This window comes from Drosophila santomea, chromosome 2R (assembly GCF_016746245.2).
Source record: "Drosophila santomea strain STO CAGO 1482 chromosome 2R, Prin_Dsan_1.1, whole genome shotgun sequence".
Classification (NCBI taxonomy): Eukaryota; Metazoa; Arthropoda; class Insecta; order Diptera; family Drosophilidae; genus Drosophila; species Drosophila santomea.
This window is the reverse complement of record NC_053017.2, coordinates 15,138,340-15,156,159: the sequence shown is the minus strand read 5'-3', so window position 1 is coordinate 15,156,159 and position 17,820 is coordinate 15,138,340. Positions and strand designations below refer to the sequence as shown.

The 17,820-nt window shown below is 44.4% G+C and overlaps 6 protein-coding genes across 7 annotated transcripts; 4 read left to right on the top strand and 2 right to left on the bottom strand.

Moving 5' to 3' along the window:
• The first annotated feature begins 126 nt into the window (after positions 1-126).
• Positions 127-3,656, top strand: LOC120444456 (eukaryotic translation initiation factor 3 subunit C). Its single transcript, XM_039624120.1, has 3 exons — positions 127-285; positions 502-629; positions 692-3,656. Exons 2-3 carry the CDS (start codon positions 537-539, stop codon positions 3,329-3,331), a joined length of 2,733 nt encoding a protein of 910 aa, XP_039480054.1. The 5' UTR covers positions 127-285; positions 502-536; the 3' UTR covers positions 3,332-3,656.
• A 224-nt stretch (positions 3,657-3,880) lies between these two features.
• LOC120444454 (TP53-regulated inhibitor of apoptosis 1) lies at positions 3,881-4,473 on the top strand. Its single transcript, XM_039624118.1, has 2 exons — positions 3,881-4,132; positions 4,189-4,473. Exons 1-2 carry the CDS (start codon positions 3,986-3,988, stop codon positions 4,303-4,305), a joined length of 264 nt encoding a protein of 87 aa, XP_039480052.1. The 5' UTR covers positions 3,881-3,985; the 3' UTR covers positions 4,306-4,473.
• A 74-nt stretch (positions 4,474-4,547) lies between these two features.
• Positions 4,548-5,223, top strand: LOC120444453 (TP53-regulated inhibitor of apoptosis 1). The gene is made up of 2 exons (XM_039624117.2): positions 4,548-4,794; positions 4,847-5,223. Exons 1-2 carry the CDS (start codon positions 4,648-4,650, stop codon positions 4,964-4,966), a joined length of 267 nt encoding a protein of 88 aa, XP_039480051.1. The 5' UTR covers positions 4,548-4,647; the 3' UTR covers positions 4,967-5,223.
• A 149-nt stretch (positions 5,224-5,372) lies between these two features.
• On the top strand, positions 5,373-5,643 carry LOC120444455. Its single transcript, XM_039624119.2, has one exon. It carries the CDS (start codon positions 5,492-5,494, stop codon positions 5,615-5,617), a length of 126 nt encoding a protein of 41 aa, XP_039480053.1. The 5' UTR covers positions 5,373-5,491; the 3' UTR covers positions 5,618-5,643.
• Positions 5,644-5,705: 62 nt separating this feature from the next.
• On the bottom strand, positions 5,706-7,032 carry LOC120444452 (complement component 1 Q subcomponent-binding protein, mitochondrial). Its single transcript, XM_039624116.1, has 3 exons — positions 6,732-7,032; positions 6,264-6,608; positions 5,706-6,204 (listed from the first exon to the last, which is right to left on the bottom strand). The coding sequence occupies exons 1-3, from the start codon at positions 6,934-6,936 to the stop codon at positions 5,963-5,965; spliced, it is 792 nt and encodes a 263-aa protein (XP_039480050.1). The 5' UTR covers positions 6,937-7,032; the 3' UTR covers positions 5,706-5,962.
• A 226-nt stretch (positions 7,033-7,258) lies between these two features.
• LOC120446946 (semaphorin-1A) lies at positions 7,259-17,805 on the bottom strand. Of its 2 annotated transcripts, none has more exons than XM_039628197.2 (7): positions 17,712-17,805; positions 12,657-13,157; positions 12,225-12,318; positions 10,299-10,981; positions 9,228-10,238; positions 8,972-9,164; positions 7,259-8,917 (listed from the first exon to the last, which is right to left on the bottom strand). In XM_039628197.2, the coding sequence occupies exons 2-7, from the start codon at positions 12,787-12,789 to the stop codon at positions 8,719-8,721; spliced, it is 2,313 nt and encodes a 770-aa protein (XP_039484131.1). In that variant the 5' UTR covers positions 12,790-13,157; positions 17,712-17,805; the 3' UTR covers positions 7,259-8,718. The 2 variants fall into 2 exon arrangements, with proteins under 2 accessions (XP_039484131.1, XP_039484132.1); XM_039628198.2 differs by lacking the exon at positions 17,712-17,805 and adding an exon at positions 13,424-13,616.
• Between the last annotated feature and the right edge of the window lie 15 nt (positions 17,806-17,820).

Genomic DNA, 17,820 nt, shown 5'->3' with positions numbered 1-17,820 from the left:
CGTGACTCCATTGGAGATGGGATCGCATTTGGTGACTAAGGTAACAAAAACATAACAAATATTTTGTTAAAATAAAAATATGTTTAAGACACTCTCCTTTTCAAATAATAGCAGCAAAATCATTTTATAAATTGACAGTTAGTATATATACATATATCAAACGCCCCGCCCCGTGACTTTAAGCAATATATATCGCCAACGCAAACACATGCAACCATCGCCCATCTCTAGTCTCTCTTTTTGATGTCTTGTGCATTCGACATCGTTTAGTTTTGCTGTAAAATAGTAAGTTTATTGTGAAATATTGAGCGCCAGGTGGTGATAAACACTTAAAAGGCAAGACAGTGAACCGATTTCTGGCAAGGCTTCGAATAGAGCAACCATAAGTCCAGCGGAAACATTTGGCATGCATTTTCGCAAAACGCCATGTTGGCCGCTCAAACATAACCTCAACAAAAGCAAAAACTTATGTGGCCAGAAACTAATAAATTGTGATTCCAGGCGCAGACAAACGACCGCGTAGAAAGTCAACGAAGATGTCGCGTTTCTTTGCCAACGGGTCCGACTCGGAGTCCGAGTCCAGCGAGGATGAGATCCAAGCGACCAACTTCAACAAAGCCAGCGCCTTTGTAAGTACCGCCTAGATGTGAGTCTCATCCATTATTAATCAGTTTCTTTCCGTGGCTTACAGCAATTCAGCGACGATGAGGAAGAGGTCAAGCGCGTGGTCCGCTCTACGAAGGAGAAGCGTTACGAGAATCTAACCAGCATCATCAAAACCATTCGCAACCACAAGAAAATCAAGGATATCCCCAATACCCTGAGCAGCTTCGAGGATCTGACGCGCGCCTACCAAAAGGCACTGCCGGTCATTTCAAAGGAGGAGAACGGCATTACGCCGCGATTCTACATTCGCTGCCTGGCCGAGCTGGAAGACTTTATCAACGAGGTGTGGGAGGATCGCGAGGGCAGGAAGAATCTTTCCAAGAACAACTCCAAGTCGCTGGGCACACTGCGCCAAAAGGTACGCAAGTACATCAAGGACTTCGAGGACGATCTGTCGCGTTTCCGTGAAGCACCCGACCAGGAGAGCGAGGCCGAGGACGAGGTGGTGGCCCAGGAGAGCGATGGCGGCGATGCTGGTGATGACAGCGATGCCGGAGTGAAGCCCACAGAAGCGGCTCCGAAAGCGGTGAAGTCCGCGCCTGCAAAGGCTGCGCCCGCCGATGACGATGATTCCGATGACTCCATTGATTGGGACTCGGACTCTGAATCGGAAACTGAGTCCTCCGACGATGAGAACCAGTACCAGAACATGCGCGAGCGTTTCTTGAAGCGTACTACCGAAAAGGAGGAAAAGGACGACGACAAGAGGAAGGACAAGCGTAAGGAGCAGAAGATCAAGATCCGCAAGCGCGCCGAGGACGATGAGGATGGCGAGTGGGAGACCGTGGTCAAGGGTCATGTGGTGGAGAAGCCCAAGATGTTCGAAAAGGACGCAGAGATCGATGTTCCCCTGGTGCTGGCCAAGCTGTTGGAAATTATGTCCGCTCGCGGCAAGAAGCGCACCGATCGCCGTCTGCAGATCGATCTTCTGTTCGAGCTGAGGGACATCTCCGATCAGCACAACCTGGGCACCGCCGTCTCCGTGAAGATTCACTTTAACATCATCTCGGCTATCTACGATTACAACCAGAAGATTTCCGAGCCCATGAAGCTAGAGCACTGGGCTCTGCTTCTGGAGGTGATGCAGAGTATGTTGAAGCTTCTGCTGGCCAACTCCGACATCATTATGAGCGAAAGCGTGGCCGAGGAGCACGAGGAATACGTCACGGCGCCGTTTTACGTGAGGGGATGCCCACTGGCTGCCGTGGAGCGCCTGGATGACGAGTTTGTCAAGCTGCTAAAGGAATGCGATCCACACTCGAACGACTACGTGTCCCGACTGAAGGACGAGGTGAACGTGGTGAAGACCATTGAACTGGTGCTGCAGTATTTCGAACGTTCTGGCACCAACAACGAGCGCTGTCGTATCTACCTGCGCAAGATCGAACATCTCTACTACAAGTTTGATCCGGAGGTGCTAAAGAAGAAGCGCAATGAAGTGCCAGCCACCACCTTGACCTCCGTAGACGTAATGGATAAGCTGTGCAAATTTATCTACGCCAAGGACGACACGGATCGTATCCGTACAAGGGCCATCCTGGCGCACATCTACCATCATGCCATGCACGACAACTGGTTCCAGGCCCGTGATCTGGTGCTGATGTCTCACCTGCAGGACAACATCGACGCCGCAGATCCCGCTACCCGCATCCTGTATAACCGCATGATGGCCAATCTGGGACTGTGTGCCTTCCGCCAGGAGAACGTCAAGGATGCGCATCACTGTCTGGTGGACCTGATGGTCACCGGCAAGCCCAAGGAGCTGCTCGCCCAAGGACTACTGCCTCAGCGCCAGCACGAGCGATCTGCCGAGCAGGAAAAAATCGAGAAGCAACGCCAGATGCCATTCCACATGCACATCAACCTTGAGTTGCTCGAATGCGTCTACCTGGTGTCCGCTATGCTGCTTGAAATTCCTTACATTGCCGCCCACGAGTTCGACGCCCGCCGCCGCATGATCAGTAAGACGTTCTACCAGCAGTTGCGCTCCTCAGAGCGTCAGTCTCTGGTGGGACCACCAGAGTCGATGCGTGAGCACGTCGTGGCTGCCGCCAAAGCGATGCGTTGCGGCAACTGGCAGGCGTGCGCCAACTTTATCGTCAACAAGAAGATGAACACGAAGGTTTGGGACCTCTTCTACGAGTCCGATCGCGTGCGCGAGATGCTGACCAAGTTCATCAAGGAGGAGTCGCTGCGCACCTACCTGTTCACCTACTCGAACGTCTACACCTCGATCAGCATTCCCTCGCTGGCGCAGATGTACGAGCTGCCCGTGCCGAAAGTGCACTCCATCATCAGTAAGATGATCATCAACGAGGAACTCATGGCCAGCCTGGACGACCCATCCGAAACAGTGGTTATGCACCGCTCGGAGCCATCGCGTCTGCAGGCCCTGGCCATGCAGTTCGTTGACAAGGTCACAAATCTGGTGGACGTCAACGAAAAGGTGTTCGACATGAAGCAGGGCAACTTCTTCCAGCGCGGCAACATGGGCAATCGCGGAGACCGTGGCTACAACCGCAACCAGAACAACCAGGGCGGCAATTGGCTTGGCCAGCGGCGGGATCGCAACAACCGCAACCGTAACCAGCGCGGGCACCACAAGAACAACCAAGATAGGCAGCAGCAGCAACAGCAACAAGTCCAAACCATCGACGAGGAGTAGACGTTGCTGCATCCACAGCCCATCCTCTCCAGCGAGCGTTAGCTTAAACATCAGCAAAACTTAAACAGATCAAATTTGTAGCACTTCGACTATTAAAATGGAATGGCCATGGACAACAAGTTGGGTCAAATGCTGTCAGGCCTCCGATTCGGTTCCCGACTGGGTCGGAGGTCTGTTTTTATCATCCATTGTATCCATTGCATATTGTTGTAGCCAAGTCACACATCAATTTGTTTCAGCGCTCATTACGTTAAATGATAATACTAATAACTACATTTTGTATGAACCCAAAACTGAAAAAACCTTAAAAACAAGAGAAAGAAAATCAGTGACTTTTATCACGGGGGTGTTGCCAAAACTCTACAAACAACTTTTTATATTAAATTGATATGTACTAACAAGAGTATCATTTAAGTCGGCTTTGCAGATCGTTACAAGCGGATCAATAGGTTTTTTTATCTAATAGGGAATAATAAGATTTGAATTTCGATTACAAGATTCGTTTCTGCGAAACGGTTGAAATCGATATGTTTTTTACTCGCATCTCTGAAACCTTTTCTTCAGTATTATCGTTCCACGTACCTTTGACACATTTTTTCGGAACTCTTGTAACAGGCATTATAAATTAAAATCAAAACACAACCTAGTATACAAATGAGCAGCGTTGGCGAGGATTGCAACGAGCTGAAGCAGCAGTACGACGCCTGTTTCAACAGCTGGTTTTCGGAGCGGTTCCTAAAAGGTCAAACGGATGACTCAGCGTGTGCTCCGATTTTCCGGATTTATCAGGAATGCGTCAAGGTGAGCTAATTGGCTCCATAACCATGTGTATGGTTTGACCAACCTGTAATCCCCAGCGCGCTATTAAGGAGAAGAAGATCGACTTGCGGGAGATAGACCCGATCTTTGAAACTGGTCTTGAAGAGGATAACGCCAATAGATCTGGTGGAAAACAGCAGGCTGGCAAGAGCTGACCCCGTAAGCGCTCTATAAAGACATTCTAATCCTCTCCAGCTTTCTTTGGCTGCACCATTTCGTAGTACTTCGGCTGTTGAAAGAATCATTACGGAGCATGGACATCTGTGTTGGTTCTTACCAGAGTGCCTTTATTAAAATAAATTAGTTGTTCTTATAGAATTGAAGATTCAAATTTCGATTGCATGTTTAGTTTCAACGAAACTTTTATCGATATGCTATATGACACATCTCTGAAACCTTATCTTTAGTATGACCCTCGCACAAACCATTCCCACATTTTTCGGCGTATTATTCAATAGAGAAATTATAACTGAAGATCAAAGAACTCCATTCCACAAATGAACAGCATTGGCGAGGATTGCAATGAGCTGAAGAAGCAGTACGACGCCTGCTTCAACAGCTGGTTCTCGGAAGGATTCCTAAAGGGTCAGACGGATGACTCGGGCTGCGCGCCGATTTTCCGTGTTTATCAGGAGTGCGTCAAGGTAAGACGAAAGTTTCATCATCGAACTGGTTAACCCAACCTTTGATCTTTAGCGCGCCATGAGGGAGCAAAAAATTGAGCTGCGGGAGGTCGGATCTGAGTATAATACGGGCTCGGAGTACGACAACGCTAACAATTCCGGCGGCAAAACGCAGCAAAAGACCAAGAGTTGATCCATTACACAGCTCCAGCATCCTGGCTACGACCTTGAGTCCACAGTTGGCTAGAAGCCGGGACACAATGACCTCACCGGTAACCTGCGCCGGCACCAGAGCGAAGGAACGGCCTGGGTTAACCACGTAACAGAGGCAGCTTTGGTTTAGTTCCATGACTCGTATCCGCAAAGCTATATCTTATGTAAATTATTTAGTGAATGTTTTATAATTAAGTTCAAATAGCGAACTATAAAAAGTGTTATATTCAGACAAAATCCAACTTGGAGTTTCTTAAAAGTAAGAGATTAAGCGAGGGTCGGAGTTCTTATTATTGTGCATACATGTCGCCACACTGATAATACAGCTTATTGAAACACAGTACCTATAAGTCATAAGTTAAATGTAAATCCCATCGGCGAAGCAAACAGAAAGGAGTACTTCCCCAAATGGTAAATCACTGATAAGCTGCGGTAATCTCACCTATAAAGAGGAGCATCCAAAGTTGCAGCAGCACAATCCAAAGTTAACCTCTCAGTAATCAAGATGCAACTGCTGCCAATCCTTGTGCTCCTCGCTCTCGTCATCTGTGCCGCCTGCAAGAACCACGAGGAGTGGCGAGAACACCGACCAAGTGACTACGATCCGAGGCCATATTCAAAGCAGTTCTAAATCACCAGAAAACTACAACAATGAGAAAAACTACGAAAAATCGATACAATCACAGAAAAATTTTAAAAGTTATAAACAAAACATGAACTAGGGAATTAACGATGTATTTGTTAAAAAACCAAACCGAAGCTGATGCCGAAGTGGGTAAATTATTGGCAACCGTTTCTATAGTTTTATCTGAAACATGATAAATGTTTTCTGGCTTAAAAACTAAGTTTTACTGTCGCAGTCAAACCAAAAACACAACTAATCAAAACTGTTTTCAGTGATGAAACTGCGACAGCAGACAATAGAAACTTAAAAACCTACACAACTTTATGCTTTAAGATTAGATGGGACGAACATTCACTTGCCACCGGCAGTGAATTTGGAGAGCTTTTCCAGCAGACCAATGTAGGAAGTATGCTCATGGGCAGTGGCTAGGTCCGACAGTTTCTCAGCAAACTCCTGGCTGATGCCCTTCTCCTCCAGCAAATTGATTAGCAAGTCGTACAAGTAACCGTCAAGCACGTCGCCAGCGACGGCATAGACCTTATCGTTCCACTCGCCCTCAAAGATGGCCATTTCATCAATGGAGAAGACATCGTCTGAAAGGTAAGCCCAGTGTTATCACTCAATCAAAAGGGACTTCATTCAAAGTACTCACTGTACTCGCCCTCTTGAGCTTCGCCTTGAAGGAAGCTGCAGGTGAAGGACAGCGTAGAGTTGCCCTTGATGATGTCCACTTCGAACTGGGGCTTGCTCCTCATTTCGCCGAGCTCCGGCTTGTCGGCATTCGGGTTAATTTCCGGCTCCTCCTCGCTGTCCACCGTGTGGTTCACATTGAAGCTGACCACCACCTTCTCCTTGTCCGTCTGCTTGGTGAGCTCCACATCCGCGCCGGTAAGTTTGACGGCGAATCCGTCCAGGGTGCTGGGCACCGTTTTGCCCTTTTGCACCTTGCGCTCGGCCACGATCTCCTCGGTGAGGAACTCCACCAGTTCCCGCTCACCTAAGGAAAAGCAAAGGGTTTTATTTCTACTGTTTTGGTCTACATTTCGTCACCCCGCATTTGAGGTTATGTAACCGGCGGCATGAACCACCAGACGTGCCAGACTTCATTGAGTTAACTTACATTTGGTGTGCACGTTGCAGCCGCACGTGCAATTAATGCTGGGCTTGTGGAGATTCAACACGGTTACATGATCGGATCCTCCGGCTGTCACCGGCTTTTTGGTCATGTGCCACAGGCTGCGGGTGAAGTCGCGCTTGCCCAGGGATCCAGCGTTGGAGCTGGCCAGAGCGGCAAATCGCATGGTGGCTGTCCTCAGGCTGTTCATCTTGTTATATAACTGCGAATCGGTCTTTTTACTTTAATTCAACAGAGAAATGTGCAACACGCCAAAAGTGTAGTGCCTGGTGTGACCGTTGAATCAAGTTAAGAAAATGAAGCGGCCAATTTATCTGCAGCCAAAAAAAAAGTTATCGATGATTTTTGAGCGCGAAAAGCTTTATCGAAAACGATTCAAATTTTAAAATACTGGTTTTTTTCTATTAAACGAATTCAGTGGATTTATATTAATATTCAAAACTTTAAAACAGATGTACATAAAGAAAATAAATTTTACTTTTCTTTTTAACCAATTAAAAAGTCACTTTGAATTATGAAAAAAATTACGACTTTATTAGATTCACGATTTGCTTATCGGATGTATACAACAATATACACATTACAAGACATACACAGTAATAAAAACTAAACACCATGATGGGTTCTCTGGTTCTTGATCCTCCAAGCGGAAGACCCTTTCCTACACAATATTATCATGCATGCAATCAGACTCTTTCGTCATATATATCATTGTTTTTCAACCAAAAGGCATATCATTTCATCTTTCTAAAATTTCAATAAAATCTATCACAATATGAGAAATTTATCATTATATTACCTTTTTTTTAAGATTTAAAAATATTATATGCATAGCTTTTTTCGGGATTTTCCATTTTTAAGACTTATGTTAAGATTTAGACATTAGGCGTAGACATACGTATAAAAATATATTAATTACGATGAAAATTGCATTTTACACGTTTTAAAAATATAACTGCCATTGTACATTGTATTATGCAACTTCTTTAGTGGGACGGACAACAGCTTAAAAGTAAACATAAAGTTATTAAAATGCTGATTTACGTTCATTGCCAAGCTCATTATTTTCATGCAAAGCTTACAAGTTTAGCGTTAAGGCCTAGATTCGACACGATACTATTTATACTATTTATAAGGCTTGCTGTTGTTGCAGTGTTCATTTATTTTCGCTTTCTTGTGCGTATTTTCATCATGATGATGTGGGGGCTGCGGTGTCAGTTCATATCAAACAGCCTCATAGAAGTTTTGTTCGTTCCTTAGCCTAGTTCGTACTTTTAATTACATTCTATGTTCAATTCCTTATTGAGCTTATGTTAGATACAATTTTACGCTTTTGTTAGCCACAAAGCATAGAGCTTTTAAGTCTATGTCGCACTCTGTTAGTTCTCCACAAACAAACTCATATAGAAAAAATTAATCATTCAGTCTAACAAAATACTTGTTGAATATTCGATTGAATTTCGAGAAATAATTGGGGCTGGTCCTTTTCGGGTTCGAATTCGGTATGCATGATATGTGTGTAAATTTGTACAGCTCTAATATTTGCACTTAAAGATTATACATTAAGAGTACACATAAGGGGCGACACCTTCGGGCTGCGAAGCCAAGAGCAGACACTCCTATTTTGGACAGTAATGGTCGACGTCAGGGGAATGAGGAATGCTTCACTTAGCTCAGGTTGTGGCAGCCCGTACACTATGTTGTCAATAAATTTAACTAAATTTTGCCAAAGAAACTAAGCTTACTCAAATTTTACATCAAATTAAATTACAATACAAGCTAAGTAAAAAAGATGCAACAGCTTCGGCTCCCTATCTTTCGAATGCGTTTCAAACGCATCCGACACTGTCGTTTACATTATTTGCGGATTGGGTGGGGGGTTACTATAACTAACAGCAACATAAACAACGAAAATATGTTTTAGAGTATAGAAATTCGACTAATTTTGCAGTTGGCTGCCGTTGCAAGCCCACTAGATGTAAGTGCGCTTCACTTTCGTCAGCGTTGACGTTTTGCAAGGCAACTCTTTTTCCAAATGTTCCGTGGAGTTTTTGCACTCATGACTGCGATCCTTTTCTAAATCCAGATTAGGTGTTTTTTGTGTGGTCGTGTAGGCATTGGAACCCATTAACAAATTTATGTCTTTGCCGGTATTTTGATGTTTAAATTGCCTGTAGAAACTATTTAATTAGAATCCGGTATTCTATTTTACAATATAAACTTACATTGGCTTGCCGAAATGATTGCGGTGACTTTCATCCATTTGGGCCTCCATCAGGCGACTCTTAGCCTTCACACAGAATATTCCTGCGCTGCCGCCCACCAGAAAGGTAACGAAAACCACAATTGTAAGTAGCATGAAGCTGGGAGTTGAAGCCTCTTTGATTTCATCCACACTTGCTATAGATTTCTGGGGATCTGTGGAATTAAAGCGCGTATTAAAACCACAACATTCTTAGAACAATAAATAATAGTACTAACCGTTCAAATTGGGCATAATATCGTCGGGATCCATGGACGTAAGGGTGATCTTGTTCAAACCAAAGTCATCGCCACCAGTGGGCTGTTGCTCCAAGCTTGGCTGACTGCCCTGCGACGAGCCCACATTGGAGTACAATAGTTTCTGCTCCTCCGTTGGCGGTGGAGCCATGGTAACAAAGCTCACGGTCTCCGCACCAGGTCCATCTCGGGGAATGTGAGGACACAGTAAAGCCGCAGCTTTCTTAGTGCTGTTGAGGCTTTGCAGATAAGTCTTTGTTCCGAACTTGTGTTGGCTGGTGGCCAGGTTCTTGCATTCGTGTGTCTGTAAGTCCCAGGCGCAAATGGGATCCTGTAGACTTAGGCAGCCCAGACAGTCGACAATATGAGAGCAATGGTGCAGGGGCACGCTAACCAAGCTGCCATCGCTAACTACTACCAACGAGTTCTTCGACGTGGAGATCACCAACTCCCGAATTGGTGTTCCAAGTGGAAGAACCTGCATCTCTGATATCACCACTGTCTTCAGGCGATCAACAGTTGAGTTCGGGTGAGTGCTCAGTATATTGATGAACTTGGTCACCTTGCCGTCGTCGGTGCCACTGTAGATAACATCGTAGTAAGCACCACTTAGGGATTTTACCTGCGGATGCACTGCAATCGCTGTGAGTCGGTGGTGCAGATTCACCTTGGTCAACAACGGACGACCGTGCACTGCCGGCACAGCGTCCTCCATCAACGGATGGTTCTTAATGAAATTGACCGCGATGCTGGTCAGAGTTCTAGAGTCCTCTACGCACTGGCCTGGACGCGGCTTCGGCACCTGCTCTCGCTCCACTGGCAACCAATGGGACTGTGAATCCTTCTGCGATTTGAACTCTCCATCAAAGGCAGCCAGTATGTTATCTACGTTAAAGGCACATACGGCCGAGCCGGGAATAGCATTCACAGAGGTGGTGAAGACTGCATAAACCAGCGACTTGGATCCGCTCTCCACAATCGGACTAATGGCCTCTGTAATGGGGTTTGCATCAATTGAGATTATTATTACCAAAAAGCGTTATTTTAACTTACGGATTTCGTCGAAATAGAAGGGAAACTCGCCGGGCACCGAGCAGTTGAGGCGCGCCTTAAGGAAGGAAGTCCAACTCTTGCCGTGGCTGTAGGGACCGCCTCTGTCGTTCTTGCAAACCCTGGCGACCCGCGAATAGACGGCCTTGCCAAAGTTCATGAACTCCATGGAGAGTTCGCGGAAGAAAAACAGCACGAAACCATTTCTCTCGATGGCGCCAACAAAGTCTGGCTGGTTGAGTTGCTTGAGATCATATTGTTCGGTACGCAGGTTCTCCCTGTAGATAAGGGGATCTCCGCCCGAAAAGTCCGCTACGGTGGCGCTGTACAAGTGCCCGTCGGCGAAGGCGTACGTGCTGTTGTGGGCGGGGCTGTAGGGGCACAGGCCCTGGGCCTCCACGTCTCGGCTGACTTCGTAACGCATGGCATGGGCGTGACCAGCAGAGCCGGCCTCTTCGGATGACACTTCCACCGGCGTGTAATGACGACAGCGCGGCTTATACGAATTGGTGCCGCAGAGGAGCACCTCGCCATTGGGACGCAGTGCATAGACGCGAAGGTAGTTATGGCAATCCCACTCGTGCTTTCCCTTTAGGGCACACAGCTCCCGGTCCGCATCCGTGCTGTGCCACTCCAGACGCGCAATCTCCTTCAGGCCATTTAGGCTCACATTGTAGATGACGTCCCTGCAAATCGAGATAGAGAACAATTGAATTAACAAATGCGGGAATTAATTCGCCGATGGCGTGTGCCTGCACAGAATGTGGAATGGAAGCCAGCCAAGTACGGTGACCAAAAATAAACGACAAAAAAACGCGTGAGCTGAAAGCTTCGTGCCAGGAGCATACAAATGTTTGCCCGAACAGTGTCGGTAAGAATAATAGTTGTGAATAAGAACTATTGCTAGGTGCATCAACTTAATGTACTCTCTTTAACTTATGTATGTTCTACATTTCAACAAATTGTGTTGCCTTAGCTAAGGTTTTTCTAACATACATACTTAAAGAGTTTAACATTTTATGTAAACACTTTAAGCAAGTTTTACTTTTAATATACAACACGTTTTTCATTAGCGACAGTCCAGGGTTTTATTATTTCTTTATTTTGCATTGTAGGTTTTTTTAAGACCACACTGCTATTAGTTTGACCGCATCTGTTTTTACGCCCCGCCGACAATCATATCCCAAGGTTGCCTGTGTGCAAATAATTAGAACTTGTACACAATTGTATAATTCTGTGTTTTAAGTGGCTAATTATTGTTGCTGCTAATTTGTTGCTATGTTCTTTATGGCACCAGCAAGTCTGGGGTGCTGGAAAAGTATGATAGATCGAAAGCTGGTTTGCATTTGTCGGTCCATTTCAGATCGCCGATAACTGACCATTAGTCACTCAAATGGTAGTTTACGCGGCTCTCATGTAAATGAAGTCAATGGGTAATTATAAAATGTATGATCACAGAACCTTATCTAAATAATTTTATTTGAAAATACATATATGTTTCAATTCATAAATGTATACCAGCCTTCGTAGCAACGTGATAAAAAGTGCAATTCGTTTTGACTTTGCTCATGAGCAATATAATTATATGGATGAAGCTGAGCAAGTGGTATTTATTCCAGACATTTGTATCTGGCCAATGCCAAATCACTTCGACTTCCCGGAAAGGGAATGAGAAATGCTAGATTTGCACTTGCCACCAATGGAAAACGAATAGCAAGCCAAGCAGCCAATAAATCGGTAGAGTAATGCCAAATGGCGCGCTGGTTATTCCGCGAATCGAACGCTGTATAATTGTGTTTTTATAAATATTTAAACGTGTTCGTGCCAAGTTTATTTGCGCACAGGTAGTGCAGTAGCGGGAGCTTTTTTATTGTTTGCCAGAAATCAAAGGGATCGAATGGGTCGTAAATATATAAGAAAGTCACTCACTTGGCACCAATTAGAACAAACTCATCGTTGTGGTCCAAAATCTTGAAATAGTCCGTCGAGTTGCCTATGAAATGGGCTAAGACTTTGTCTTGTTCTGAAAAGAAAGAAAAAAAGAAATGTTATTGAAGGCTGCGTTATATAACTTGTGCGTTTACTCGTGTTCTTCAGATTTTGCACAATTTCATTTTAATTTCTGTTTAACTTGCTTCAGAGGAAATGCTAGTATGTTGCTGCTGGCATTGCGAAAATTCCGCCTGATAAGCAGCTTGGAAAATCAGAGCTAAGCTTACACAGCTTGGCATTTGCCATTGATAAACCAGCAGCAACAAGAGCGGAAAGCAAAAACCAAACAAATGACACAAATAAACAAATACATAGTTAGATAGTTAGTTTCGAGGAGGAGGAGGAGGAGGAGAAGCCAATGGCACATACTTGTTTGCAAATCAGGCCGCACGTCGGGCATCCAACCTGCGACGATCGTCAGGCCGGCTAAGGTGATCAGCAGTATCATAGGTATCGTATTAATTAACATCGCCGCCGATGAAGGTCTCCTCTTGGAGCTCATTCTGCTGTATCGCTGTCTCGTAGTAGATGTGCGCAACTAGTACTCCACTGCTCCTCCGAGTTCTGATGATTCAGCTGCTTTTTGCTGGTGGTGCCAATGAGGCTGCTGCTTGGATGGCTGGCTCGATGGCTGGCTGGCCTCTCCGACTGCTTTTAATCACTGACGCCTCGCATTCTGATGTCCGATGTCTGCCATTGTCGCCGATAGTTGTGCTGATTACTGGTGTTATTGTCGCTGCTGCTGCTTCAGCATCTGGCTATAAGCATTCGAGTGTCAGCGACAACGACACAATAATTTACGCCCAGCAGAACAACTTGTTGGTTTTATTTTAATGCAATTAGCTGGTGGCAAAAAGGAAAACGCAAAACCTGCAATTGAAACCAATGGCAAAAGGTGTGTTAGAAAATTATTAGAATTTTTTCAGTGGTTCGCGGCGAATGCAATAACATATCTCGAGCGCATAATCAGCAAACTTTTGACTAATCAAAGCGAAACAATATGTAAGTTGGCAAAAGAGCACGTAGACGGCAATCGTGTTTGATTTGAAACGCATAAAAATTTGTGCTTATGTCCGCCATAAATTTGTTTGTTTATCATTTGGGTTTCCCCTTTGTGTTAAATCTGCTTTTATTACCGAATCAGATAATTAAATCCACTTATATAACGGCTACTTGTGAATTCTGCACACTTTCTTCTCGCCAGTTTCTTTCCGGCTTAGTTTTGTGTTTTGTATTTTTCGTATTTCGCGTTTTGTTTCTTGTCTTTTCGGCTGTTTTTACTATCATCAGTTTGGGCAGCGGACCGCGAACCGAACGTGGGCTAGACTCAATGAGCACTGAACACCGAGCACCGAAAAGAGCATGAAATGCGAAAAGCAATCAACGTAAGGCAACCGCCCACGTTTTGAGAGCAACTGGCGCACAGTTTGAGCAGCACTTACTGCTGTCCCTCTCCCTCCCTCCTGCGCTATCCCTCTCCGTCTGCCTTTCTGTTACAGCCAAACCTCCCTATGTGGAACACATTCTGAAGGACGTCGGAAAAACCCAGGATGAACGGTGTTTATCGACACTGTTCATCTTTATGGACACTTAACTTCTACATCTTGCACATAAAACTCCCTTAAATTTAGTACCTACCAAACTTTGGCTCTGAAATGTTTTGAGATCATACTATGAATACTGGGCATTTCTCAGTTTACTCAACCTTTTATTATATGTTTTTCAGTCGTATGTGATAATTTTATATTTTTTTGAATGTACCAAAGAATGAATAATTTAAAAATTTATTTTAGAGATGAAGATAATCCATTTTTGTGATAATTTTATATTTTTATGAATGTACCAAAGAATGAATAATTTAAAAAAATATTTTAGAGATGAACATTTTTTGTTATCCATTTCTGTAGAATGGTTTCAATCTGTTTTTGCTCTTAGTCCACATATGTAACTTAGAAACTGGTTGAGTGTAAATTAGTTTCTATCAAGAAAACCTAAAAGGACAAACCATAGTTCTTGCAAGGCAAGCCTTACTGTACAGTTCCCAGTCCAATCCAATTCAATATTCCGCGTCCTGGCTGACATGTCGTGTTTTCCGAGCATGACTCATGCCGCCAGCCTGGTTTTCCTGCTTTTGTTGGGAATCACGTGCGGTATTTTCCGCCAATTTCCCTCCTAATCAGCGCCGAACTACGATTTTCAGGACGTGCCGCTGACGCTCTACAACTGACTACCTTTCCATCTTTCCATCATGGCCCCGCGGCGAACACCGGACATTCGAGCAGATAGGTGTGTTTTCCTCATTCACACACACACGTAATTTCCATGCGGGTTTTCAGGTTTTCAGTTGGTTTTTTTTTTTCTCAAGACGCACACTCGAATGATATAGTTTCTCACGCACCCAAAAAGTCGGTGGGTTACACATGGACAACTTTTACCTACCGACGTATCGGAACGGATCGGATCGTCTTGGTTTTGGCTGGGATCGCCGATAAATGGCTTTATTGGCCAATTGAAGGTCGGTGGCAACTACTTGTTGTGTTTCGCTCAATGAATTCAGTTGACGGTGGTCGTTGTGGTGGTGGTGGTGGATATCGTGTTCGTCTTTCATTTTCCTAAGCGAAGGTTTTTTCACGGCTCAGCCGCCAGAGTTTCAAGTCACAGGTCAAGTGACCTGCGCACCATCTCTTGGCCGCTTTAATGCCCTCAAATGATGGGGGTTGGCCTTTAAGAACACGTATGAGAAATGCCATAAAAGTGCATAATAAATAATATAAATTACATTTGAATACCCTCTTCAGCGGCACAATTTATCACTCCGCTTTGCGGCTGGCTTAGTAAGCGGAGAAATCAGCGAATGGCACCGACCGCCACTTTGGGTACTTCTTCTTTCAGTTGTAGCCAGTGGAGCCACTTACAAAAATAATCAGTCATCTAGACAGCTAATTAACACCTTTTCTAGGGCACCTAGATCCCAGCAAATTGGTTCTTTTTGGTGTAGTTAGAATGGTTTTACCTTTGGCCAAGATAGATTATAAAAAAAAGAGGCATATCTGTATTTGAAATTATATATTATAGTTATAAAGGGTATTTGCTCATCGGGGTGGTGGCAACACTTTGAGCCGGCGTTTTCGTAAGTTTTCATTTATTTTTTTGTGGCGTTCTCATATTTCACAAGCCACACACTCGGGTTCAATGCCAGGAAGTCCGTTCCGCTTCTGGCAGCCCATAAAAATACAGATACAATTATGCTAGCTTAAAAAAAAAACTGACCGTCTGGCGCTAAATTAATGAGTTCAACTTCGAGATCAAGTTACGAATGTGTGCCACCAATTTTATTATTTGGGATAGTTGGGTGGCACGCCCGACCACCTCCCTGCTGATAAGCATGGGTACCGAAGAGTTGCGAGATAACAGCCTCATCAAGATAAGGCTGAAAAGTATGTCACGTTTGACACTTGTTGCCGCTCCCTTTTTCTACCTCATCTTTTTTGTTATTTTCGTTTTTTGCCTGCGTGTGGGAAGCCCGACAAAAACGTGTTAAATCGAGATACGTTTTTTCGAGTGAAAGAATAAACATCTAAGAACTGGCAGGGTTCCCTACTACAGACGTGATCAATACAAGTTTGATTTCAGCGTGTAGTTATTAGATATGCACCGCTTACAATCGTCCGCCTACGTTAAAAACCGTATGAAACAGTGAAGCCCCGCTGCGTAGAACTACAGCCTTTACCGCGCCAGTAGTAAAACGATATAAGTAATTTGTCAGGTAATGTCGTTTTACAAATTGGCACTATATCCTGGATGGTAATTAGTACTCATTTACTTAAAGACCATCATAAATACAACTAAATTCGTTCTCCCAAATTGATGAGTCTTAATATCCCACTTTTATGAACTACAACGTTGTAATGGTTTAAGTATTACTTATCAGGACGTGGGAAAACAGTTTGTGGAGCAATGCCTTTAGCTTCAACGTATAGGTTATAAGCAGTTTGTTGTTTTAAAAAACCACTTGAGGTTTCTAATAGGTATTTCTTACTTTAAGAATGCCCACTGTACAACAAGTTTGTATCCGTGGGCGTTTTCATTAAGCCGAACGGAGTGGCAACAGGTGGATTCGAGTGGCGTGTAGTGGATGTTGCCTTTTGGAGCCCGACTGGCTGTCAGCTTTGGTGGAGCTGGTGGACTCTGCTCTGATGTAATGACACTGTGCATATGTATACATACATATGTATATATATATTTTTTTAATGAATAATTATCAATTTGCGGAGTAGGTTTTCTTTTGTTTAACCGCTATCGCCGGAGGTTCATTGCACTGTTCTGTTTTTCTTATTTTCCACTTATCAAACAAAAAACCAAACAGACATGGTCTGTAGGATAGGTTTATCACCGGACTTCCGATGTTCGGTGAATCATGCAGACGAACCAGTTTACTATATATTTAGATGATTCAGCTAAATACTCATTTTGTTGTTCATTTTTTGGAGAGGCGTAATTATGGCGCGACAAGTTTTTAGTCTTTCGTTTGTAAGTTTTTCATTCACAAAACACAGAGGCCGCATATGTGGGAGTTGCTCACGATGGTCAATTTGGACAGGCTGCACCGCAGTGGGGTTAAGTGGGACGCGTTCCAGTTTTGGCCACTTCAAATGGGGGGGGGGGGGGGGGGGGGAAGGGGAAAACGCACTTTGGAAATTGGGAACACGGGCTGGAACTTGTGCACAGACGTACGTTTGTATGTAAATGCAACTTCCATTTGCCGTTTACCGTTGCGGCTCAGTGGTAAATTGATTAGGCTGCTAATCGATTCGATTCTATTTCTTTTTGGACATCAGAACCCGTTTTACTGTTCTACAGACCAGCCACAAGCCATCAGTGAACAGCAAAAAGCAAACAGCGACCACCGCCTGTCTCGCGCATGAAAAACAAGTCCGATATATTCACCTGTAGCTACGCGTCACTTCTAAGCTGGCTAACTCTTTTGCTTCAGCTTCTTTTTCCACTTATTATCCGCTTCTCTTTCCGACTCGAATTTACTTTACCACTTTGGCTGCTGTTTACGGCCAACATGCACGCACACACTCACACTCAATGATTTATTTTCTTGTATTACTTGTTTCTTATGCTGCTTTATACATGTTGTTGGTTTTGTTGCTGCTGCTGCATGCGCATAAATTAAGGGGGCGAGAGCGAGAGGGAAGCGCAACACACGTCTGTACACAATGAAAACCTGTTTGTTGCTTTTTATGCTTCCAGTGCGTCTCTTTTGGGTGTGTTGTTGTTGCCTGGAGGCGAGAGACGCTATGCGGGGGTTGTCTTTGGGGTAAAAAAACACTGTTTGGGGCACTCTTAGTTTGCACAAAATCCTTTTTGATCGAATCCTTTGCTAGCAGGCTGCTTTCGAACAGCTTTTCAACTCACCAAAATTCATAAAAACATTTAAATAAACGATCAAATTAAGCGAAAAACACGGAACACGAAAAAAGTGTATACAACTTCACTGATCGACGGCCATTTTAAAAGTGACCGC